The sequence below is a fragment of the Diceros bicornis genome, chromosome 31 (genome assembly GCF_020826845.1).
Source record: "Diceros bicornis minor isolate mBicDic1 chromosome 31, mDicBic1.mat.cur, whole genome shotgun sequence".
In the NCBI taxonomy this organism is placed as follows: Eukaryota; Metazoa; Chordata; class Mammalia; order Perissodactyla; family Rhinocerotidae; genus Diceros; species Diceros bicornis.
In genome coordinates, this window is record NC_080770.1 from 8,955,418 (window position 1) to 8,978,563 (window position 23,146).

Consider the following 23,146-nt stretch of genomic DNA (forward strand, 5'->3'; position numbering starts at 1 on the left):
GGGGCGACGCGGGGAGCCCCGCGGCTCACTGCCCCGCTCCCCTGCAGTGGACGGCTGCATTCACCGGGCCGCCGGACCCCTGCTCACCGACGAGTGCCGGACCCTGCAGAGCTGCGAGACCGGCAAGGCCAAGATCACCTGCGGCTACCGGCTGCCGGCCAAGTGTGAGTCCCCGACACCCCCCCCCCGTGGGGCGCAGAGGGGGCGCCTTGTGTCATTTGGGGTTTAGGGGTGCAGCCCACACGGAATTGCTGGAGGCCTCCTCAGGGGCCACGTCTTAACCTGGAGCTCCAGGACCTGGTCCCTCCTCGCGCACCCCAGGAAGCAGGTTGGGGGAGAGGGGAGGCGGGGAGGCGGGGAGGCTGGGGAGGGGCAGGGACCTGAAAGGAGGGGAAGAGCTAAGGGGGCCCCGCCTTCGCGCACCCACTGGCGCCCCATGTCTCGGCCGGGTCCATACAGATGCGGGCAGAGGGCCCAGCGCGGGCCTGCGCGTGTCTGTGAGGTTTGGGCTGGCGGGTCAGTGTGCACGCGCGGATTTAGGCTCAAGCGCACACCTCCGTGCCCACATGGGTGGGGTCCTCCCTCGGGGAGTCTCAGGACTTGGCGGGGAGAGGGCCTGTCTCCTGTCCCCTCCAGGGCCCAGGCCGGCAGGGGGAGAGAGCCGAGGACTGCGTGGAGACCCCGGCCGCTCTGAGCCCGTCGCCTCCCGCAGATGTCATCCACACGGTGGGGCCCATCGCCCACGGGGAGCCCAGCGCCAGCCAGGCTGCCGAGCTCCGCAGCTGCTACCTGAACAGCCTCGACCTGCTGCTGGAGCACCGGCTCCGCTCGGTGGTGAGGAGCGGGCGCCGGGGGGCGGGGCAGGGCGGCCTGGAGCTGGGGAGGCGGGCGGGGAGGGAGGCTGACCCCATCCCCTCTCGCTCCCGCGCCGGCCCCAGGCCTTCCCCTGCATCTCCACCGGCGTGTTCGGTGAGTGGGGTCTGGAGAAGGGCGGGCGGGCGTGGGCGGTGGGCGGGTCCAGACGCGGGGCGGGGCCGGGGCGGGGGCCTGGAGCGCGAAGGGGGCGGGGCGGGCGGGCAGGGAGAGTTGGGCGGGTGGCGCGGCGGCGAGGGGGCGGGCCGGAGCCCCGGACTCACGCCCGCCCCGCCCCGCCCCGCCCCGCCCCCGGGTCCCCAGGCTACCCCAATGAGGCGGCGGCCGAGGTAGTGCTGGCCGCGTTGCGCGAGTGGCTGGAGCAGCACAAGGACAAGGTGAGTCCCGGGCGCAGTTGAGGGGCCCGGGGTGGGGTGGCGGGGCGCGTCCCGGCCCCGCTGACCAGCCCTGTCAGTCGTCGCTGAAAGCGAGGCTGCGCCGCCCCCTCCGCATCCCCTCTCCTTCCCTGGGCTCCTGCTTCCCTGCCCAGGGCCGGGCTGGGCGCGCCCCTTGAGCCCCTGCTGTGCAGGGTGTGGCTTGAGCGCTGCTCAGGGCGGGCGGGCGCCCCAAAGGCAAGGCAGGGGCGGGGGCCGTGAGGCCGAGGAGCCCAGGCTGAGCAGGCCCTGGCGCAGGTGGACCGGCTGATCATCTGCGTGTTCCTGGAGAAGGACGAAAGCATCTACCGGGAGCGGCTCCCCCACTACTTCCCCGTGGGTACGTACCGCGGTGCCCCGCTCACCAGCGCCCCCACATCCACCCCCCGCCCCGGGCAGGGTCTCACTGTCCTCTGCCTTCCAGCCTGAAGGTACCCGCCACCCACCCTGCCCAGGACTGGTAAGCCGGGCCTGGCCCGCGTGTGGCTGCCCACTAACCCGCCCACTAACACGCGCGCACCCTCCGTCCGCTCACCCCCACGCAGGGAAGCCAGGGCGGGCAGCCTGGGAGGCTGGGGGAACCCACCGCCGCCTGACCTCTTTGCTCCTTCCACAGACTCGCCTGGGCCCGCCGGACCTCGCTCCCAGCTCTAAGAGGGCACCGAAGCCTGCAGCTGGGCCTGGACCTGGCCACCCCCTTCTTCCCCTCAGCCCCCTGCCCCCAGAAGCCGTCTAATAAAGACCACCCTTGTTGCAGCTCCCACTGTCCGGCCCTGGCTGGGGGTGAGGGAGGCAGCCCCGGGGTGTGGACAGGTGCTTGGGCTTCAAGGGGCCGGCGGGAGCTCCGGGAGCCAGGCAGGGGAGGCACGGCCGGACGGCAGAGGTGGGCAGCAGCACTTCACATTTATTGAGGGCCTGCCCCCAAGGAGCTCACAGCCTGGGGGCCGAGACCCCACGTGTGCTGGGATAGGGGAGAGAGAAGAGGTGAAGGCAAAGGCAGGCAATGCAGGGACACGGTGGCCCAAGCAAAGGGGTGCAAAGCAGGCCTAGGCAGGGGACCTGGGGGGGGGGGGCGGAACCAAGCACAGGCTGGAAGGCTGCCCCTCCCCCACCAGGCTGGCACCACCTGGGGGTGCACTGGGGGTGCCCCAGCTCCTCCACCTGCCCTGAGCCAGGCCCCCCAGTATGTCAGCCCTCTCTACCCCAGACTCCTCAACCATGCAGACGGCTGATGGGGTCTGGGGCCCTGGCCTGAAGAGCAGAGTGCAGGCGCAGCCTATGAGGGGCAGCTTGAAGCCTTGGTGGTCCTGGGTCCCTGGGCAAGTCCCCAAGAACTTCCAAATTCCCATGGAAGCCCCTGGGCCAGCTAAGGAGGGAAGGGGGAAGGCCTGACGGGCAGGAAGCAGAACCCCACTAACCAGGAGAGCTCCCCAAGAAGCTTAGCCCCCTCAAAACTGCTCCTGGCAGGGAGGCTGGGGGTGGCCAAGTGGAGGGCCAAGAGGAACCCACCTGGGGGGAAGGGGGACAGCTAGACACACAGCAGCCAGGCGGGCAGCAGAGCAGGGACACGCACACACGCGCCTCACCACCAGCATCCCCTTTAATAAAACACGGAAGGTTGTGTGACAGGGAGGGGGGAGTGAAATATGACCATTTACAACCACAGAAAAACCTCTGTACATGTCTAGCGCCTGGCAGAGGGGGCAGGCAGGGCAGCAGCGGGCCGGGCCAGCCCTATTTGTAGAGGATGTCGTAGTGTCCAGGCCGGTAGAGAAGGTAGACCTTGGGCTCGGAGCCCTCGGGGAAGATGTGCGGGTTGGTGGTACCGCCCTCACCGCGGTCCATGTACTCCACCTGGATGGAGACGCTGAGGGCCTGCGCCAGCGCGATGATGTGGATGTGGTCGCTCTCCTTGCACATGGGCTCCACCTCCTGCGGCACAGGCACGGGCCGGTCAGGGCCCAGGGCCCGGTGCCCAACCCCCGCCGCCCCACCACTGACCCCGCTGCTTCCCCGACCTGAGGCAAGGAGAGGGGTCCCAAGTCTGAGAAGTGGGGCGGGGCGCACCTGCTGGCAGAACTCCTTGACCGTCCGCCCGCCCTCGATGAAGTGCTCGAAGAACTTGCTCTCGCGCTGCAGGTAGCCCGAGGTGAGCAGCCGCAGGTAGACCACCAGGTAGTCCGAGGTGCTCTGGTCGTTGAAGGAGGCCAGCAGGTCGGCCACTGAGGTCTGCTTTTCCACCTGCTCGATCAGGTCCATGAACTGCCGCCGCGGGGGACAGAGGGCCAGATGACGGAAGAGATGGGGCCACCCTGCCATGGCCAGGCCACCCACCGCCCACGCTCCGCCCTGGCTGAGCGGGCCACAGGCCGGCTGGGCTCACCGTGTTGTGGAAATCCTCAATTGTGAACTCGGTGAAGCCCTGGGACACCAGGTCCTCTTTGCTCTTGGCAGACACAGCCTTGAACCTGCGGTGGGAGGGCAAGGGAGGCGGGCATGGGCTCCTCGGCCAGCCCAGGGGAGGCAGACGGGCCGGCAATGGGAGCCCCCACCCCCAGCTCAGAAGAGAAGCCCCCAGCAGGAGCCCAGCCTTCCGTCTGGCCTCAGGTGGCACAGCAGCTCCTAGCCACCCAGAGGGAGGAGGGAGCCCCCGCCCCTCACAGAGCCCACACCCACCCCCTCTGTGCCCAGCGCCCGCCCTCCTCACCGCTGCAATTCCTTGCTGTCGTCCAGCAGCGCCTCCAGGTGGGAGAAGCCGAAGGCTCGATAGAAGCAGTTCCCATCAGGCCTGGTCTTGCGGATGTACGAGTACTTTTTGTGGAGGTCCTGCAGAGAGGCAGCCCCCACCCACCCCCCTGCCCATCAACACCAGGCCAGAACCAGGGTGGGCCCAAGACCCTCCCCAACAAAGGTCACCTCACAGCATGTGGCAGCCGAGCTCCAGGCAGCCACCTGCCATCCTTGGCTGCTGACTCTGGTGATGGGAGTCACTTAGGGACCCACAGGAAACTATGACTTAGGGACACACTGGTTGCACGAGTCGCCAAAGTAGTCACCAGCCACTGGGCCTGCCATGCTGCCCGCCTGCAGGGCTGTCTGTCCATTAAAACGGGCAAGCAAATGGGTCCCTGACCAACCCAGCTTTCCCAGTGACCCAAGTCTTTTCAAACCATGAGGGCTCGAAGGCGAGCAAGTTAGGGTGCAGGGTGCACGCCGGGCTCCACACTGCTCGTCTGAGGGCCCCACTGCACAGCCCAGGGGCGGGAAACAGCCTCCCTCGTCTCCTTCTCAACTCTACCCTGCCCGCTCGCAGGTACCATCTCCAGTCCATCTCTTCCAGTTTCCTCCCCAAACTCCATGCAATTTCTTCTGTCTGTCGGACCTCCCCACACAGTGTGCCATTAGTGCCGCCTGGCCTGGGCACCCTCCCCTTTTCCCCTACGGCTATTTCATACCTTTTCCATTCTCTTTGACCCCACCGTCTTCCTGATGACTTGGCTTCCTTCCTAACTGAGGACTTTTGCTGAGAACCCCTCTGCCACCACCAGCACACTCGCCCTTGGCCTTCTCTCCTGATCCCCGGAGTGTCTGAGGCTGCCACCAGAGCCGCCCTCGGCTCCGCACCAGAGGCCGTCCCTCCCTTGGGCTCAAGGATGTGGTTCCAGGAAGTCTCCCCCTCCCTATTGGTTTAGACCCAAAAGCATATAAACACAAGGCTAGTTCTCACTTAAAAAAAAAAATCCTTTGCTTCACATGAATTCCTTTCCAAGTCCACCCAATTGCTCTGCTCTCCTTTACAGCAACTTGTCTCCATTCTCTCCTGTGAACTCAATCCAGGCAGGCGCTTACTCTCGTCAGGTCACAGACACCCTCCTAAGTCTGAGAGTCAAGCCCACTCCTCTCCAGACGGGCCCCTCGGCAGCATCCACCCCACGCCACCACCCACCCCGAGACACCACCACCAGGCCCTCCTCCTCCATACTTGCCTTCACGGCCTGCACACCCCACGCTTTCTGGTTCTCCTCTTACCTCACTGCTGCTGCCCCTCATCTCTCTAACCTGTGACGGGGGGCTGCCACCAAACCACAGAGCACCCTTCCTCAGACACCGTGTGTCACCCGCCGGACGATGGTCATGCCACACACCCCTCCCCAGTGCACGACCCTGCTCAGGCCTGGGACAGCTTCCGCTTGTTGCCTAGACTCACTCTCTTGATGGCACAGGTCTTGGGATTTAAAGAGCCCCAAGTGTAACTCTTCGCCTGCCTGGATCTCAGCCCTCAACTCCAATCTCCACCCACACGTCCAACTGCCTCGCCCACACCTCCTCTGAACTGCCAGCCCCACACACGGTCCTGACCTCCCCACCCCCTGCTCCTCACAGCCTTAACCCATTAACTGCAACCCCGCCTTTCAGCTGTTCAAGCCCAAACCTCAGTCACCGCCGGATCCTCCCTCACCACATCCAATCCACCACAAACCCTGAGGGCTCCATCCTCACCACATCCAGGATCCAACCTTCCCACCTCTCAACTCACCGCGCCGCCCCACCCACTCCTGCCCCGACCTGGCCGCTCAGTCTATACCCACCCCGGCCGCCAGGCACCCGAGAAACCTGCTACTGCTCCGCATCTCCCTCCAGTCCTTTCTCCAGCTACAGGGCCCCCTCGTCTCCCCCTCTCCTGCTCCAGCCACTCTGGCCTCCATGCCGCTCCTCAACCTGGCCAGCCCACCCCTGCCCGGGCCTCAGCCTGCACTGCTCTGCCCAGGCGGCCACGACCTGCCCCCTGGCCTCTCAGTTCATCACTCAAACGCTACCCTTCACGAAGCACTTATTTAAACCTGCCAACCTCCCTACTCCGTCTCCTGGTCCTGCCTCGCCTTTCCCCCAGCACTGACCACCTTCCCACACACACATTCCAGTGACCTCTGGTTTCCTATCTGGCCACCAGGACCTGTAAGCTTCCCGATGGCAGGAGCCTGTCGGCTGTGGTCACCGCTCTATCTCCAGTCCCTACGACAGTGCCAGCCCACAGCATGTGCTGGTAAGCGTTAAATCAACAGCACACAACTGGTACAAAGAGCCCAAGTCTCCGTGGCCACCAGAACCGCTGCCAGAATCATCCTGAGCACTTAGTCTGTGCCAGGCCCTTCATGAGGGCTAACGCCCATTATCCGGTTCATCCTCCCAGGGGCCCACTGCACAGAGCAGCAAAGTCACCCAGCTCTGTTTGGGCCGCGGCTCCTCCTGGGAGAAAAGGTGGGCTCAGGCCCAGCACAGAGTGGGGGTGTTGGGGGCACTGAGGCAGAGCTCCTGCACAGACAGCATGTAGGGGACACTCGAACATTCACTGAAGGACGCGATGGGAAGAACCCAAGAGGCCCACCTGTCGATTTTACCAAGGTGGCCTAGTGTGACAGGAAGGCCTTGAAATGGGGCCCCACTCTGCTAACCTGCCACATAGGGAAGAGGAGGGACCCGCAGCTTCCTAAGGCCGGGCTGTGCGTGGGTGCCAAGCTCAGCCCCTGGCCACCGTCAGCTTCAACCTCACACTCACCCTGTGAGGCCAACGGAGGCTCCAAGCAGTTCAGCGCATTGCCTAAGATCACAAAGCTGGAAGTGAAGCCAGCCCTCGAACCCACTTCTGTTGGGCTCCAGAGCCAGTGCCTCATCTCTCCACCGGCCTTCGGGGTAAATCACCGAGCAAGGGGTCAGAGTAGACCACAGGCCACACACAGCTGGATCTGGCCTGTGTGGTGGGTGTGTTGTTTCGCCCACATAGCATTTTAAATTTGAATTAGCTGCCTACTGTTAGAAGTCAGGACATTTCACATCAAAATCATTATTTCTGGCTTGTCTTGGAAAAACCGATCCAGCAACAATAGAGTGAAAAGCAGGGACACTCATTCGCCCCACGAGCTTCCACTCCCTGCTCCTGGCTGATGCCAGCTATGGTGCTCGCTGTTCATCACCACACCTGGCGCCTTCAGTCACCTGGGTCACCTGCCTGGCCCCTGAAACGGGTGACATCCAAAGCTCCTCCTTTCAGGTGGAAGGTTCTAAGCCTCTCTGATCTTTAGGGGAAGGCAAGGAGTAACATCTACTAAACCCCAGGCTGTTCCTCCTGGATACTGTTCACACACACCCACCGTCGCATTCCAGCCTCCCGCCTCACAGAGAAGAGAGTGAGGGGTTAACGGACTTACCTCCGTTTGTAAAGGATGCAGCAGGGCCTTGCACAAAGGTCCGCAGGCCCCTCTGCCCCACTGCTACCTGCCTCTCCACAGAGATCCCGGAGGGAGGCTGTGGGACACGCCCCTGCCACAACCCCCCTCCCCCAGCCAGCCGGCCCACTGCTCCACTGTGAGCTCTGAGCAGGTCAGCTCCCCCACAGCCCGCACCAGGCCCCACAGGCATCATCTCCCTCAACCGCAAGACCACCCCATCACCCATTTTACAGATGAGGACCCCACGGCTCAGAGACACCGAAGGACCTGCCAGGATACAGCTGCTGTGTAGAAGTCAGGATGTGAACGGAAGTCTCTCTGATTCCAGAGTCTGGACACTTGTGACCCAGCAACCAGAGGGCTCCCCCAACACCCTACCCTCTCGGCGGCCAGGCCCAGCAAGGAGCAGGTCTGAACAGGCTCGCTCCTGCTCCTGCCCCCAGGGCTCTTCCTGCCCCCTCGGCCAGCCTCCCACCTTGATCTTCTGTTGATAGATGTTGTCATCCTCAGCATACTCCTTGTACAGGACTGAGAGCTCCAGCCGCTCCGAGACCAGAGGGTTCTGCACAGCAATCTGCAGGGAGCAGGAGATCCACCATGCTCTGGCAGGTGGATGGAGAGACCCACACCCTACAGCCAGAACACCTACGTGCGGGGTGCTGCGCCAGTCACTCAGTGGCACGGTGACCCCCCTATAAAGGCATCCACTACCTAGCACAGCATGGAGAGGAAGGGCCTTCCAAAGTAGACATTAACAGGCCTCAGGCCCAGCCTACGCATCCCCCAGTAGGGCCACTGGCCCCTGCCCCTCACCTCTTGCTGAATTCGGTCCTGCTGAGCCATGATGGCTTCATCATAGGCAAGGCAGTTAACACCTGGAAGAAGGAAGCAGGCCAAGGATTACAGTGCGCCTTGGCTCTCTCCTCTCCAGGCAGCCCGACTGTTGTCCTCAGTCGGGAGAGTAGGAGAGTAGGCCTGGAATTTGGAAGCATGCGTCTTACACCCCACTCCACCCAACTGTGTAATCTCCGCAAAGTCGCTTCCCCTCCTGGGCCTTAGTTTCCTCATCTTTAAAATGAGGGTGGGGAGGTGGTCACCCCGAGGGGTGCTCTTCCAGCCCTAACACCCTTCCCCCCCTGCTTTCTAACATCACTTCCCGGCAGCTCGGGAATGCTCTGGGCCAGGCAGGGTCTCCTGGGGAAAGTAAGACGAGGAGCAGAGTGCTGGGCTGATGAGCGCTTCCTGCGAGCCTGCACTTGACTCCATCACATCCTCCTCCTCTGCTGTCCTGGCTAGTCTTAATGGTGCCCATTTTACAGATAACAAGACCAGTGCAGACGGGTGAAGTAATCTGCTCAACGTCACGACTAGTAAAGACCTGTGGTCAGACCCAGGTGTGTCTAATTCCAGAGTCTCAGCTCTCCAAACACCCGTGCTCTGCTCCCTCACTGCGGGCGCCTTTCCTCAGCTGTGAAGAGGGGCTGATACCACCTCCTGCCTCCCTCGGTGAAATGTCGAGGAGGAGGTGGGACCTTCGAGGCAGACCGTTATGCGCTCATCAGTGAGTTGGGCAGATCCACCCTGTGGACCCCACTCCGAGCAGCCACTGGTGAGGAGCCAGAAGACCCGAATTCTGAATTCCGGCTCTTATGTGATCCTGAACAAATCCCTTCTGAGGGCCTGGGTCTCCCGGCACTCAGTCCCTCGAGTGTGCGGTTAGGTTGGGGTGTGAGTATGCTGAATGACTTTTACGGCCAATCCTTTGGGGCCTGAGCATCGCGGGTCCTCACCTGGGCCTCGACCCATCCCCGACACTGCCCTGCAACAGGCCCGTCCCTCCCACCCAAGTGGCCTACTCAGTCCCAGGGCCTAACTCAGGGGCGAAAAAGGAGAAGGTGGCACTCCTCAGCGGTCTAAGAAAACAGTGCCAGGCAGGCGGAAAGGGGCCGCCAGGCCAGAAGAGGGGGCTCCCCGGAAACGAAGTTGCCACCCTCAGGGGCACACACCGGCGGCCGCCGCAGCATCCCCAGCGGCCCGCCCAGCCCTTTGTGCTCCGAGCCCGGCGGAACTCGCCGCCTCCCGGGCGCGGGCTGCTCCGGAGAAGGCGGGCCGGGCCTAGGCCTCGGTCCGACGGCAAGGGCCGGGGCGGGGGCCGCGGACCCGGCCGGGCGCCCGCGCAGAGAGGCAGGGCGGGGCGGGCGGCCCAGGCCCCGCCCCGGGCGCGCGAGCGGGGAGGGCCGCGGCCTGGGCCCGCCCCGCGGGCCCGCCCGGCCGGGGGTCGCGGCGGCGGCTCCCTCCATTGTGAGGGGGAGGGGAGACGGCGGGGGGAGGGCTGTCCGCGCGCGTCGCCCCCGGCCGCCGGCCGCCCCGGCACGGCCTCCTCGGGAACGGGCGGCCTGGCCTCGCCCCCGCCAGCCCGGCCCGGACGGCGCCCCCAGCTCAGTACCTTCGGAGTCGCTGCCCAGCGACTCCTGCTTCTGCTGCTGAGGTTCCTCCGCCGCCATCTTTAAACAGCGCCGCACTGCCGACCGCTTCCGGGTTACCAGTTGCCCTCCTCCCGGAAGAGAGCCCCTCCTCGGCAACGCCCCTAGCAACGGGATCCCCTCGGGCGCTGTCACCTGAGGGGCGCGCAGTCCCTAGGACCGCCCCGCCCACTCTCCGCCCGCGCACCCGCCTGGCTCCATCCTCCCCGTAAACCAAAGCTCCCGGGCGATAAGAGCCTCCCGGAGCCAATCAGTGTTCCTTTCACTGGAGCTGGAAGCGCGGATTGTGTTACTGAGATAAGTGGGGAGATGAAGTTAAAATCACCGAAGGCAGCATTCCTGCCGCGGCCTCAGAACTCAGGGCGGCCACTGCAGTCGGGAGCACCTGGCCGCGGAGACCGGGGACTGCCAACCTCAGGGCCCCGGGCCACCACCGCCCCGGCCATCACCGCCCCTCTCCACGGGGCCGTGCTTCTGAGCCGCTTTGGAGTCCTGCTTCCGGAGGGAGAACGTGTCCCTTGGGGTCAAGGCCCAAGTCTCGGAACCTAACTTTGGACTCTGGACTCTGTGCCCTTCGGGTTATGAGAAAAGCAGGATCTTTTTAAAGGAAAGGAGTTGATAAAAATGGATACCAGATTGGTGGTTGCCAGGAGTAAGGAGGGGGTGGGGGCCGAGGGAAGTGGGTGTGCTCGTAGAAGGGATAGGTCAGGCATCCTTGTGGAGACGGAAGTCTTGGCTGTGTGTGAATATCCTGGTATCTGCTATACTATAGTTTTGCAAGATGCAACATGTTACCAATAGGGGAAACTGGGTAAAAAGTACACGGGATCCTTCTGTGTTAATATATTAAACTTGCCTGTGAATTATCTAAAGATAAAAAGCTTATGGTGGGCGGCCAGCCCGGTGGCGTAGTGGTTAGGTTCGAGCACTCTGCTTCGGTGGCCCGGCGTTTGCAGGTTCTGATCCCAGGCGCAGACCTACGCACCGCTTATCAAGCCATGCTGTGGTGGTGTCCCACATATAAAGTAGAGGAAAATGGGCTTGGATGTTAGCCCAGGGCCAATATTCCTCAGGAAAAAGTGGAGGATTGGCAACAGATGTTAGCTCAGGGCTAATCTTCCTCACCAAAAACAAAAAGGAAGATTGGCAACAGGTGTTAGCTCAGGGCCACACTGAGCTAACCAAAAAAGAAAAAAAATGTTTCAAAAGTGGCAGGGCCTTGAAAGCTGAAGATGCTGTTAGAGAGGGTATAGCCTGGGGCTCTGGCTCCCAACTTTGCACTACTGAGGGCCTTTTTCATGACAGGACAGTGGTCTTTTAGCCCTCTGGGAGGCTGCACCTGGGTTCCAGTCAGATGCCTCCGTTCATGACGGTACAGGAGTGGAATATGACCAAATGTTTTCATGAGCTACATCCAGTCCTGGAGCAGGGGCAGTTGGTGCCTGGGCTCCCCACACAGCCCACGGTGGCCTTCTCCCGGCAACACGGCAAATTAGTATTTATTGGGTCATTGAGGCTTGAGGTTGCTTCCAAACTCAGGTAAGCAAAAGGTCCACTGTGTTTGGACCCCATGCCTACCAAACTGTTCATTCCTTTTCCCAATTTTACCAGTGAAATCTGTAACCACCAATCAGATCTACAGTCAGTAGAAGAGAGCTGGTGTCACGAAATGAAGAGCTAAGACAGTTGATGACAAAACGTGATTTCTATTTGGCTTTTCAAAATCTTGAAAATAGCTATAAGACAACGCCACCCCTACTCCCCGCCATACTTCGACTAGGGAGTCCGTGGGGGGCGGCACAGGGGGAGCTGGGGTTGGGACTAATGGTGGGGACAAGGAACAAAGTCGCCCTGGAGAGTGAGAGGAATCCCAGTTCCCCGGGGCCCAGTGCTGGACCAGCCAGGCTGCCCACACCAAGTAAATGCCTCCCTCCCGTGCCAGGGTCTGGGGCTTAAAGAACAGACCCGCACCCTCAATAAAGGGCCTGCAAATGACGGTCCTCTCTCCTAGCTGTTGCCCAGCCCTCCCCTCTTGCAGGCCAGAAAGAAATGGCCAGAGGGAAGCTTTGGCTCTTAATCCAGCCCCAGGATAGTCAACTTTTGCCCCGCTCTTTTCCATGCCAATTTATTTGGTGGTTAATAACTGTTTTCTTACCCTCATTCCATCTTTTACTATTTTAGGATTTTGATTCCCTATCCAGAAGCATCTGAAACCCAGCTGGCACATCTGCCAGGAGTCACCTGCAGAGCTCCAAGCATTTATCTCCGCCTCCCACCTTGCCAACCGTGAAATGGTCCAGCACTGCTGGCCCTGGCTGCCGAGGCCTGTAATGAAACAGGCAGCCATGGCGCTTGGGTTCAGGCTGCTGTTGGATATAGTGACAAAGGCGACAGGCAGCAGCCCAGGACTTTATTTTCCATAGGACCGACATGGCAAAGATGCCTCCTCACAGCCCCTCTGGCCCGGAGTGTGTCCGGACCCACATCCATGTCTGTAGGATTCTGTCAGGTGGAGGGAGAGGAGACCCCATACCAGGACCCAGGGGCTGTGAAACTTCGGCTGCAGAGTTTACAGGACAGCACAGGGGCCCCAGAGGGCCACATGGCTTCCAGGCCCACCCAACCTCTTCCACCCCTCAGGGGAGGGGGCCAGGCAACAAGGACGGGGCATGGGCCCTGGGACAGCCACAGTCCTCACGGGAAGGCCACAGCCAGAAGAAAGCCTCAAAAGCGGGCCAAAGATGAGGCTCGGCAATCCTTCCCAAGGCAGGCTTGGGAGGCAGGCAGCTGCCCGGACGGGAAGAGTGGGGCCAAGCCCGCCCCCAAATGAACCTCTGGAGCTGCCACCGCAGGAACCCAGGATGGTCCACAGGCAGCGGGCTCCAAAATCAGAGTCTAGTGAGGCTTCGACGGTGCAGAGGCCAGGCTGAGGAAGCTGAGCGGGGGCTGTACTTCTGGCTGCTGGCGGGGCTGATACTTGCCTGCAGGGTCCAGGCCACCTAAGGCAGAAAGCAGAGGAGGGGCAGAGGCAGCAAAGGGAGAGGCCCTCCACAGCCTCGCACCCCCCCACACTCCTGTAAATGCCCCACATTCCAGTTCCCCTCAAGTCTGTTGAGGGTCCGATCCAGGGGTGCGGGTCCCCCTGGGAGAGCCTCACAGCACCAGGAGAACGAGGCATTAGCTTTTTTTTTTTTTTTAAATAATTTTATTTATTTTTTTTCCCCCAAAGCCCCAGTCGATAGTTTTATGTCATAGCTACACATCCTTCTAGTTGCTGTATGTGGGACGCGGCCTCAGCATGGCCGGAAAAGCGGTGCGCCGGTGCACGCCCGGGATCTGCACCCCAGCCGCCAGTAGCAGAGTGCGCGCACTTAACTGCTAAGCTATGGGGCCGGCCCCGGCATTAGCTTCTTTATTGCTGCTGTAACAAACCACCACAAACCTAGTGGCTTAAAATAACACAAATGTATAATTTTACCGTTCTAGACATCAGAGGTCTGGTATGGATTTCGCTGGACTAAAATCAAGGCATCTGCGGGCTGCGTTCTCTCCTGGAGGCTCAGAGGGAGAATGTTTGCTACTCATGCAGGTTGTCGGCAGAATTCAGTTCCTTGTGGCTGTAGGACTGAGGTCCCTGTATTGTAAACTGAGGGCTGTTCCCAGCTTCTAGAGGCCACTGCATTCTGTGGCTATGGCCCACTTTCTCCATCTTCAAAGCCAGCCACAGCGGGTGGAGTCCTTCTCGGGTGGCATCTGAGATGCATATCTGCCTTCCTTGTCCACCTTAAGGACTCGTGATTACACTGGGCCCACTGGACAATCTCTCATTTCAATGTGCCTAACTTTAAACACATCTGCAAAGTCCCCTTGGCCATGTAAGGTAAGATGGCGACAGGCTGCAGGGATCAGGGCATGGACATCTTTGGGGGAATATTATTCTGCCTTCCACATCACCTTCATTTTACAATCATGAAAACTGAGGCTGAGAGGTCACATAGTAAATCAGGCCTCCAACCCAGGCCTCCTGACTCTCAGTCCACAGTTTTGTTTTTTTTTTTTTTTTTTTTTTTGTGAGGAGATCAGCCCTGAGCTAACATCCGCCAATCCTCCTCTTTTTTTGCTGAGGAAGACGGCCCTGGGCTAACATCTGTGCCTATCCTCCTCCACTTTACATGGGACGCCGCCACAGCATGGCTCACCAAGCAGTGCGTCGGTGCGCGCCCGGGATCCGAACCAGCGAACCCCGGGCCGCCGCAGCGGAGAGCGCGCACTTAACCGCTTGCGCCACTGGGCCGGCCCCCACAGTCCACAGTTTTTTGTTTGTTTGTTTTTGAGGAAGATTGGCCCTGAGCTAACATCTGTTGCCAATCTTCCTCTTTTTCTTTTTTGTCCCCAAGGTCCCAGTACCTAGTTGTACATCCTAGTTGTAGGTCCTTCTAGTTCTATGTGGAACCCCACCTCAGCATGGCTTGATGAGCGGTGAGTAGGTCCGCACCCAGGATCCAAACTGGTGAACCCCGGGCTGCCGAAGCAGAGCGTGCAAACTTAACTGCTGCACCACAGGCTGGCCCCATACTGTTGTTGACATTACAGCATCTCCCATGACCACAGCCTCCCCTGACCCAGCGTGCACACCCGGGCACAGGCACCCACCTCTCCAGACTCAGGATCGGACAAAAAGAGACACACAAAATGCTGTTTGGGAGCACAACGAGCCTTGTTTTCTCTACAGGGACTGGCCCCAGGGCCCCTGATTTGGTTAGGGATGCGAGAGGGATACTCAAAGGTGACCAGATTTCAGGCCTAGTGGCCACGCTGAGGACCAAGGGGAGATTGGGGTTCAAGCATGACGGGTCACTCGCACCCTAGTCTCCCGTCCACCCCCCCGTGTGTGACCCTGCCCACCTCTACGTATGCTGTGGGACCCGGAGGGTTGTGGGGGCGCAGGGGCAGGAGGAGCCGTTGGGCTTGCTAAGGGCTTCCTGAGACCAGGGTCCCGAGGACTCGCCTGTAACTGCCGGCTTCCCATCAACCTGAGGGGTGGCTTGAGACACACGGCTTTGGGCTAGAGTCGTCTTCCTTGGAAAGAGGGACCATTGTGTCCCTTTGGGTTCCAGGGGCACAAAAATGGGGGCCACCCAATCAAACCCTTGGCAGGGCAGTGGAGTTAGCACAGGAACTCAAGACAGCTCTCCTCTCCTGGTGTCGCGTTCTTGCTCCATGGCAGCCCCACGGCCTACTGTGCCCACAGCAACCCCGAGCCAACCAAGGGCCAAGCAGCTTGGAGCCCTCTGCTCAGGAAGTGTGAACAGGAGAGCCTCCCAGAGTGAGGCATGGCACAGGGGTGACCCCACTGTTTGGGGGGAGACAGCCATGAGGCCCCTTCCCCCCCCAAGGCAAGGGAGCTGTTGAGGGGCCTGCAGGCAACAGGTAGATGCCCCTCGCTCAGCACCCCAGCCCGGCTCTGGCCAGCCCTTCAGATCCAACATGGGCTCTCCCTTCCCCTGGCCAATATCCCAACCCGTGCACACCTCCCAACACTCTAGGCCCTGTCTCCTCAGGCCCAGACACAAAGGCTGTTTGTGTGGAAGGAAAGAAGCCTTTTAGGAGGCAGGCAGCCACTCCCCACCCCTCGGGGAAGCAGCCATGGGCATGAGCTGAACTCGCCACAGTATCCAGCCCTCGGTCCCAGAGGCATCACTGGACACCACACAAGAAGGCCAGGAAAGACTGGGCAGAGGGAGGGAGACCAGGGTCCACCTTCAGCTTCTGTCAACACAAATCAGGAAACAAGAGCCCTGCAGAAGAGGGGCGGGGAGATGTGTGTTCTGACCCCCTCAGTTGGGGGTGACCCCTCAGGCCAACCACACCAGAGCCCCTCAGCTCTCACCTGGCATTTTTGCCCACCATCCCGTCCCCAGGCGTCCTGGTAGCCTCAGATCCACAGGGGACACTGAACACGTCTGTTCAGCACAGCAGACACAGAGGAGAGCAAAAGCCGCCTCCTCCTCCAGGCGTGGAGCTGGCAGGTGTGAGCATTCCTTCCAGACACCGGCAGTTAGGATTCCAGTGTGGGGCGTCTCCCATGCACTGTGCCAGCTAAGGAGGCACCCCCAGCCCTCCAAGGAGAACCACCGAGCAAGGGCCCAGGGGATGGAGCAGCAAATGCCCCAAGCCAAGAAGGGGAGGGGGCAGGGAAGCAGGCAGGGAGAATAGGAAGCGAGTCAGTCCACAAGCATTTACAGATACAGTGTTAAAGGAAAGCGGCCCCAGAGTTGACATAAAAAAGCAAGATTCAGGGCCAGCCCGGTGGTGTAGTGGTTAAGTTCGCGTGCTCTGTTTCGGTGGCCTGGGGTTCCCAGGTTCAAATCCCGAGCACAGACCGAAGTACTGCTCATCAAGCTATGCTGTGGTGGCATCCCACATATTAAAAAAAAAAAAAAGTGGAGGAAGATGGGCACAGATGTTAGCCCAGGGCCAATCTTCCTCAGCAAAAAGAGGAGGATTGGCAACAGATGTTAGCTCAGGGCTAATCTTCCTCACCAAAAAAAAAAAAGGCAAAATTCTGTAAAGTGCCATCCTCCAACTAAGAAGGGCAACAAGCACCTGAGAAATGGCTGGAGCCCACCAACCGAGGACAGGAAAGGGTGGCCCCGTACAGAAAGGGCGGCCCCGTACAGAAAGGGCATCCAGCTGCAGAGCTGGCCCCAATGGGAGAGACAGACACACAGACACGCACACACAGCCTTAAGTTTGGCACAACCAAGGCAGCTAGAGGGGACGAGCAAGAAAAGCTGCCCAATGACAAGAGGATCTGTTTTCCCCAGAAGCCAGAAAACATTTAAACACATGAAAGCATGCAAAGCAAGCGCCACTTCCAGGCAGCAAGCAGAACAGCTGAGCACAGGCGACCTACCACAGGGCAGGTAGCCAGCAGAGACGTGCGGCCGTCAGGCTCTCTTCTCCACATCCCCACCCAACACCATCCTCAGCTCATGGGGAGGCAAGAGCCCAGGCTGAAGGCACGATGAGTTCCTGAAGCAAGGTTTAAATAGACTTTATTGTTACAAGGGGGCCCCTACTGAGCAGGGCCTCATAAACAGATACACGTGGTCCCAGGAGGTCTCCACGGAGGAATCGAGAGGTCATGATTGCAGAAAAGGTCACTGTAACAGAAGGACGTGATCCAGGGGAGGCCAGCCAGGAATGCAGCAGACATGATGAGGACAGGCCAGGGGTGGTCAGGTCACAGGGTGAGGGAGAGGTCAGCTCCCTTCACTCCCGCTTCTTGTAGCTCTCCAGGTGTGACAGGACCCAGCCCGACGGCAGGAGGAAACACAGGAAGCAGGAGGTGAGCCCAACAGCGACATCCTACACAGAGCACAAGAAAAAGGGAACCCCCAGAGTAAGGATGCCCCCAGGCTTCTGGTAGTCTGAGAGGTCCTCCCAGGCAGCAGAAAGCCCCCTCAGGAAGTCAACAGTCACGCTCCAGAGGAGGGACACAGCAGATCCAAGGCCCACTCTAGGGTCAGATATGGGGGTGGGGGGCAGTCTGGGTTAGGACCCAGGGAGAATCCACCACCAGATGATAAAGTGAAGCACAGGAACAGGATTTTAAACCTGGTCTGTTGGGATCCAGGAACCTTGCATAGGCAGATAACTAAAAATGCACCTCCCGGGCCGGCCCCATGGCTTAGCGGTTAAGAGCACGCGCTCCGCTACTGGCGGCCCGGGTTGGGATTCCGGGCCGGCACCGACGCACCGCTTCTCTGGCCATGCTGAGGCCGCGTCCCACATACAGCAACTAGAAGGATGTGCAACTATGACATACAACTATCTACTGGGGCTTTGGGGAGAAAAAAGGAGGAGGATTAGGCAATAGATGTTAGCTCAGAGCAGGTCTTCCTCAGCAAAAAGAGGAGGATTAGCACCGATGTTAGCTCAGAGCTGATCTTCCTCACAAAATAAATGAATAAATAATAAAAATGCACCTCCCCTTCCTTGCCTTAACCTCCTTCCCTTCCCATCTCCTTTCCAGAACCGCTATTCATCCTTTGGGGCTGGAGATAAAAGACTTTACAGCCACTTCCACAGCCCCTACAGCAGTTAAGACCACAGGACAACCTGGAGTCAGACTGGGGGTCACATTCCTTCTTTGCCACTGAAGGTGTGACTTTTCACATGTCAACACACCGCTCCTAAATTTCACTTCCCTCCACCACGAAATGGAGACAACGGCCCTCTCTTCTCGGGGTCACTGGGAGGACGGAATGAGACCAGCACAGTGCCCGGCACACGGCACACACTCGGCGGATGCCAGTTACAACTACCACGATGATTCCCTCCATGGCAGCGCTCCCCCGGCTCCGCTCCTAACTCGGGGCCCCGAACCTGGACGCTGAAGATCCGCATGCAAGGCCGAGTTCTGCCACTGAGGCCGATGTATAAAAGCGCCAAACAGGTGCAACTTGTTATTAAGGGTTAATGACATTCCTGGGAACTACACAGACCTGTTGTGGTCCTCCTGCCCCCCCCTTCCCTAATAACCATTCTCGTCGCTGACCGTCGTAGGGCATACCCAATGGACCGATGAGTGAAGGGGTTCAGAGAGGGCTCAGGAAGCTTGCTCGAGACTGCAGAGCGAGTGAGCGACAGGGCGGGGGCCGGCAGAGCAACGACTGTCCCCCGGGCACTGCGCCCACGTTGGCCCCCGCGGACACGCCCAAACTGCTACGCTGCGGGCCGCCGAGGCCCAGCGCGCCCCCGACCCCGCCGCGGGACCCGCGCCCTCCCCGCCCGCTCCTCACCATGGTCCCGAGCTGCTCCCGCGCCGGCTTGGAATGGACCTGGGCGCGCGGCACCAGAAGCCGCCGGGCCGGGCCCGTCAGGCCCCTCAGCAGCAGTGGCGTCAACACGGACATGACCGCAGCGGGTGGACTGCGCAGCGCCACCAGCGCAACCCAAGGTCGGGAAATCAAAATGGCGGCGGCAGGCGGAAGTTCCGGGGCGGGGGAGGCCGGGAAAGGGCGGCCCGGAAGTCTCCCGGAAATGACGAAGGACACGCCTCCCGCCGGCCCCTGTCAGTTTTTGGCGCGTTCCTCGAAACAGCCAATCAACGCCATCTTACCACCGATGGGCGGGGCATGGAGGGGCGTTCCTTTCGATAATGCTCCGCCTCCAAGACGGCCTATCTTGATGAGTGACATCTACGACCACCCAATCACATAAGCCAAAAACAAGGGCGGCATTATTGACTCCTCCCTCCATTCATTCTCAAATCTCTTTCTATTCACAAATACCCCCTTCTCCGTCAGGCCTCCGTTATTTCCGGCCAAAAGACTGACACTAACCTCGTAGTTGAACTCTCCTCACTACTATTACCCTCTCCAATCCAGTCTCTCTCCCTCCCTCCTTCCTTTTTAAACATGAATCTACCCAAATCATACACCTACTTACCTTTCAGTGGCTCCCCATTGCTTACTAGACAAAGTCTCAATTCCTGGATGTCTCTCTCCAGCCTCATCTCTAACTATTCCACACAATTCCACACCTTCCTCCTTGCTCTCTGGTCCTCCCCCCACACCCACCCCCAATCCTTTTGCTTTGCATTTTATGTTCTACCTAGAACACATTTTCAACTCTTACCTAGCCCTCCTTTTCCACCACACTGACTCCTACCTCCAGGCCTCCACTTACTGGTACAGCTTAGTTTATTCAGCAGATATTTACTAGCCCCTACTGTCTGCCAGGTACTGTCCTGAACACGTAGTGAGCAAGGTGGAAAAGCCTCCCTGATCACAGAACTGACCTTCCAGAGAGGAGACGGATAATGAACAAGCACTTAATGAAAAGCTATGAAAAGGGCCATGATGTGATAAGAAGTGACGGTGGCACTGCATCAGGAAGCCTTCGCTGGCCACCCCAGGCCTGTGCCACCTCTGTGCCCAGCAGCCTCTGTGATGGTGAAGCTGTGTACCTGAGGGTTACTGTAAATATTCAATAAGATTACCTTTCGACCTTGTTATGAAAAGAAGTTAATCTTGTCAATTTGCTGTTTTCTTGTTTAACCTGAGCCGTGACTCAAGGGTCATAAGGATTTATGAGCTTCTTTTACAGGAGAAAAAGAATGCCTTCAAGGAAGTTACGCCAGATAACCAGCCCCCAGGTGACACTGATGGCCAGAAGTCAAATTGCCCAAGGGCTTATCTGCAGTGAAAGAAACATGGATTTCCCCTTTTTTTCTCTGAAAGTCCTCCTGCCAAACCCCTTAGATCTATAAAACCCCCTGCTTTCTTCTCTTGTGAAGGCAGATTTGAGAGAACTTATCCTCCCTCCTTCTTGTTTGGCCAATTTGAGTAAACCTTTCTCCATCTCCAAGATGTCTCAGTGATTGGCTTACTGTGCATTGGGCACACGAATTTGAGATTAACAGGTTCAGTATCAATGGCACTACCCACAGAGTCAGTCTCCATGCTAGACTGGGGACCACCCAAGGGCAAAGCCTGAGTCTGGTTCACTGCTGTCTCCAAAGAGCCTGGCACACATCGGACACTCAGAGAACATTTAAGAACTGCAGGAGACCGTAAAGTATTCAAGGAGGTAGAAAGTGAACAGGAGAGGGGATGAGGGGCCAGCCGGGGAGCCAGGCCTTGATACCGACTCGAAACAAGGTTGACATAAGGGAAGCCATATTGTAGAAAAGAAACCATATTGTAACATTGAATGACCTCTGATTAACTGACATGCTCTGTGGATTTTATGGCCCCTTCCAGCTGCAATAAGTTGATAACTTTGTTCTTTTGAGTTCCTTAGGAATGTGATGACCCCCGGGCAGAGAGTGTATGCTGATAGCCATCATCAATGACAACAGAAAAATCAGGGCATAGGGCATTGCTCTGGTCTCTGATGCATATCCAGTAAAACCAAAGACTATCAGGAACTAAGAACAGATGTCTGCCCCACCCGGAGACCCTACACAACTGGCCCGTAGTGTTTGTTTTGTAAGACTTTTTCGGACATTAGTCGGCCATCTTCCCCCTTGCTAGCAAGCTGTAATAAACTGCCCTTTCTCTGGCCACCATCTTGCCTCTTGATGATTGGCTTTTGTCTGACAGCAAGCAGATCGTGCCCTTGGTGCAGTAACAGCCTTACCTGTATGATCTCATTGCATCTTCACAACAACGTCTTGAGGCAGATGCTATTATTATTCCAAATTTTTGACAAATGAGGAAATAAGCCTGGAGAGCTGGGAGACCTGCTCAAGGTCACACAGCTACAAGGCTGCGTAGCCAGGATTCCAGGGCAGTTCTGCTTCAAAACTCATGCTTTTAACCATCACACAAGCTACTTCAGAGAGGGAGAGTTTCCAGAAGTTCCAGTTTTGACATCCTGGTCAACAGCGTGAAAGGCTGTGGCAGGAGGGGGGTGGGGTGGAGTGGCAAGAGACTGGGAAAACGGGAGCTTCGGAGGAGAAACCTCAGCCCCATAGGGGTGCGGGGGTGGGGTGCTCACAGAAAGGTGGCTACGGACCCAGAGTACCCCGAAGGGCAGGCTGTGCCTGAGCTGCTTCTGGAGGGATGGACTCCCTCACCCTGAGCTATCCAGGGCCCTTCCCCACCCTTTCCCTATCTCCCCACCCCATTCATGAGTATTGTTAATGTCCAGCAGTCTCAGCCCAGCCCCACCTCCAGCTACCAGGGCCTCTGTCCTCACCCTGCCCTGGGCCCTGGCAAATAGCCAATACTTTTAAACTGCCCCCCACTCCATCCCAAGAGGGCACAGGGCTGGGAGGCCCAGGCCCCAGCTGCCTGCTACTGGGAGAAGCAAGGAACAAGGACCTCCCTGCTGCCCTACTGGGCTCAGTCAGTCCTTTGTCCTACAATAACACCCAGACTAGAGCACAGCCAGGCAAGAGGCCTGGAGATACTTGAGGAAAGGGCGAGACTTGCTGTGGTTCCCGGGGCTACTCCTGGGGAACCGCACGTTCGTCTCCTTCACCAGCAGCTGGAGGAATGGAAGCAAGTGTTTGTCGAGCAGACACATCTGTGCTCTGTTCCAGGGCTTTCCCCAAGGCCACTGTGATGTGGCTTCTCTCAGAACCACGATCAGAGAGGAGGAAAGAGGCTGGTAGAGGTTAAGTCCCGAGGCTGAATCTACAAATGCCAGGGCAGGGTGTACACCGAGGTCTGTCTGCTGGATTAATACCAACGTCTCTGCTCTTCCCCCAGCTGCCCGCCGCCCCCCCCAAACCAGGGACAGTCCCTCAACAAGAAAGCAGGGCACTGTGTGGTGTTTTATACGACAAAGCACTATATAGGAACGGAAACGAACAAACTACAGCCACAACATAGATGGTTCCCACAGACACGACGTTGAGTAGAAGGGGCCAGACATAGAAGAGCACAGACTGTGTGATCCAGTTTCCATACAGTGCAGCAGAGGACAGGACTGAGCCATTGGAGGAGTGTCAGGTGGTGGGGTCCTGGGGAAAGAGGGAGGACACAGGGATGGAAGAGAGGTGATGGGGCTCCTGGGTGCTGGTTACACGAATGTGTTCACTCTGTGATGATCCCGTCATGAGTGGCTGGACGCTCGTGACTTGGGCACTTTCCTATGTGCTTGTTACACTTCAGTTAAAAAAGGTTTAAAACAGACAAGAAAAAAGCAAGGAGAACACAATGTGTGATATCATCTTGTTTTTCCAAAACAGAAAAAATATCCAGGGAAATAGACATGCATAGATAAAAGTCTGGAAGGACACACACAAATTGTGAACGGTGGTGTTCTCTAGACGGTTGTGGGAAAATAAGTGATTTTTGGTCTTTTTCTGCTACATCTTCCAAGATTTCACATTGGGCCCTTCTTGTGGCATTAAGATAAACAAGCAAGGAGAGGGGATTGGCTGGTCCAGTGAGGGAGGTTTGCCCTACGGGGTGACAGACTCTCTGGGAGCCAGGGACCCGGGACAGGTTTCCAAAGAGCAGGGATCTCATCCATCACCCTGGCAACTGCTGTGCTGTCTGCAAGGATGGGCAGCTCATCCTCCCACCCCGGGACCACCCACCACGCTCAGATTTCTGGGACTCTCTCCCTGCATGGGAGTGAGGCCTAAGGTCCCAGCCTGTGTCCTGGCTCTGATCCAAGGGCCCAA

The 23,146-nt window shown here is 58.8% G+C and overlaps 3 protein-coding genes across 4 annotated transcripts in view; 1 reads left to right on the plus strand and 2 right to left on the minus strand.

Moving 5' to 3' along the window:
• MACROD1 (mono-ADP ribosylhydrolase 1) overlaps positions 1-2,119 on the plus strand; it is a 147,579-nt gene extending 145,460 nt beyond the window's left edge. Inside the window, exons 5-11 of one of the 2 annotated variants that reach the window (XM_058526581.1) lie at positions 48-164; positions 713-834; positions 939-969; positions 1,177-1,250; positions 1,545-1,626; positions 1,711-1,746; positions 1,903-2,118. In XM_058526581.1, the coding sequence (XP_058382564.1) occupies positions 48-164; positions 713-834; positions 939-969; positions 1,177-1,250; positions 1,545-1,626; positions 1,711-1,715 (431 nt within the window). In that variant the 3' untranslated portion in view covers positions 1,716-1,746; positions 1,903-2,118. Of the gene's footprint in view, positions 1-47; positions 165-712; positions 835-938; positions 970-1,176; positions 1,251-1,544; positions 1,627-1,710; positions 1,747-1,902 lie in introns of both variants that reach the window. The other variant, XM_058526578.1, reaches the window with a different exon arrangement.
• A 749-nt stretch (positions 2,120-2,868) lies between these two features.
• Positions 2,869-10,060, minus strand: OTUB1 (OTU deubiquitinase, ubiquitin aldehyde binding 1). The gene is made up of 7 exons (XM_058526582.1): positions 9,960-10,060; positions 8,327-8,388; positions 7,989-8,087; positions 3,994-4,112; positions 3,670-3,754; positions 3,354-3,548; positions 2,869-3,218 (listed from the first exon to the last, which is right to left on the minus strand). The coding sequence occupies exons 1-7, from the start codon at positions 10,015-10,017 to the stop codon at positions 3,021-3,023; spliced, it is 816 nt and encodes a 271-aa protein (XP_058382565.1). The 5' UTR covers positions 10,018-10,060; the 3' UTR covers positions 2,869-3,020.
• Positions 10,061-17,037: 6,977 nt separating this feature from the next.
• Positions 17,038-18,970, minus strand: LOC131394901 (cytochrome c oxidase subunit 8A, mitochondrial). The gene is made up of 2 exons (XM_058526583.1): positions 18,804-18,970; positions 17,038-17,367 (listed from the first exon to the last, which is right to left on the minus strand). The coding sequence occupies exons 1-2, from the start codon at positions 18,915-18,917 to the stop codon at positions 17,272-17,274; spliced, it is 210 nt and encodes a 69-aa protein (XP_058382566.1). The 5' UTR covers positions 18,918-18,970; the 3' UTR covers positions 17,038-17,271.
• Positions 18,971-23,146: the final 4,176 nt, after the last annotated feature.

Coding starts and splice junctions, on each gene's coding strand:
- OTUB1 (XM_058526582.1), bottom strand. CDS start 10,017: ATGGCGGCGGAGGAACCTCAGCAGCAGAAGCAGGAGTCGCTGGGCAGC. Junction 3,755..3,993: donor GACAGCAAGGAATTGCAGCG/GTGAGGAGGGCG, acceptor CTCCCACCGCAG/GTTCAAGGCTGTGTCTGCCA. Junction 3,219..3,353: donor TCAAGGAGTTCTGCCAGCAG/GTGCGCCCCGCC, acceptor CCTGTGCCGCAG/GAGGTGGAGCCCATGTGCAA.
- LOC131394901 (XM_058526583.1), bottom strand. CDS start 18,917: ATGTCCGTGTTGACGCCACTGCTGCTGAGGGGCCTGACGGGCCCGGCC. Junction 17,368..18,803: donor GGGAGCAGCTCGGGACCATG/GTGAGGAGCGGG, acceptor TGCTCTGTGTAG/GATGTCGCTGTTGGGCTCAC.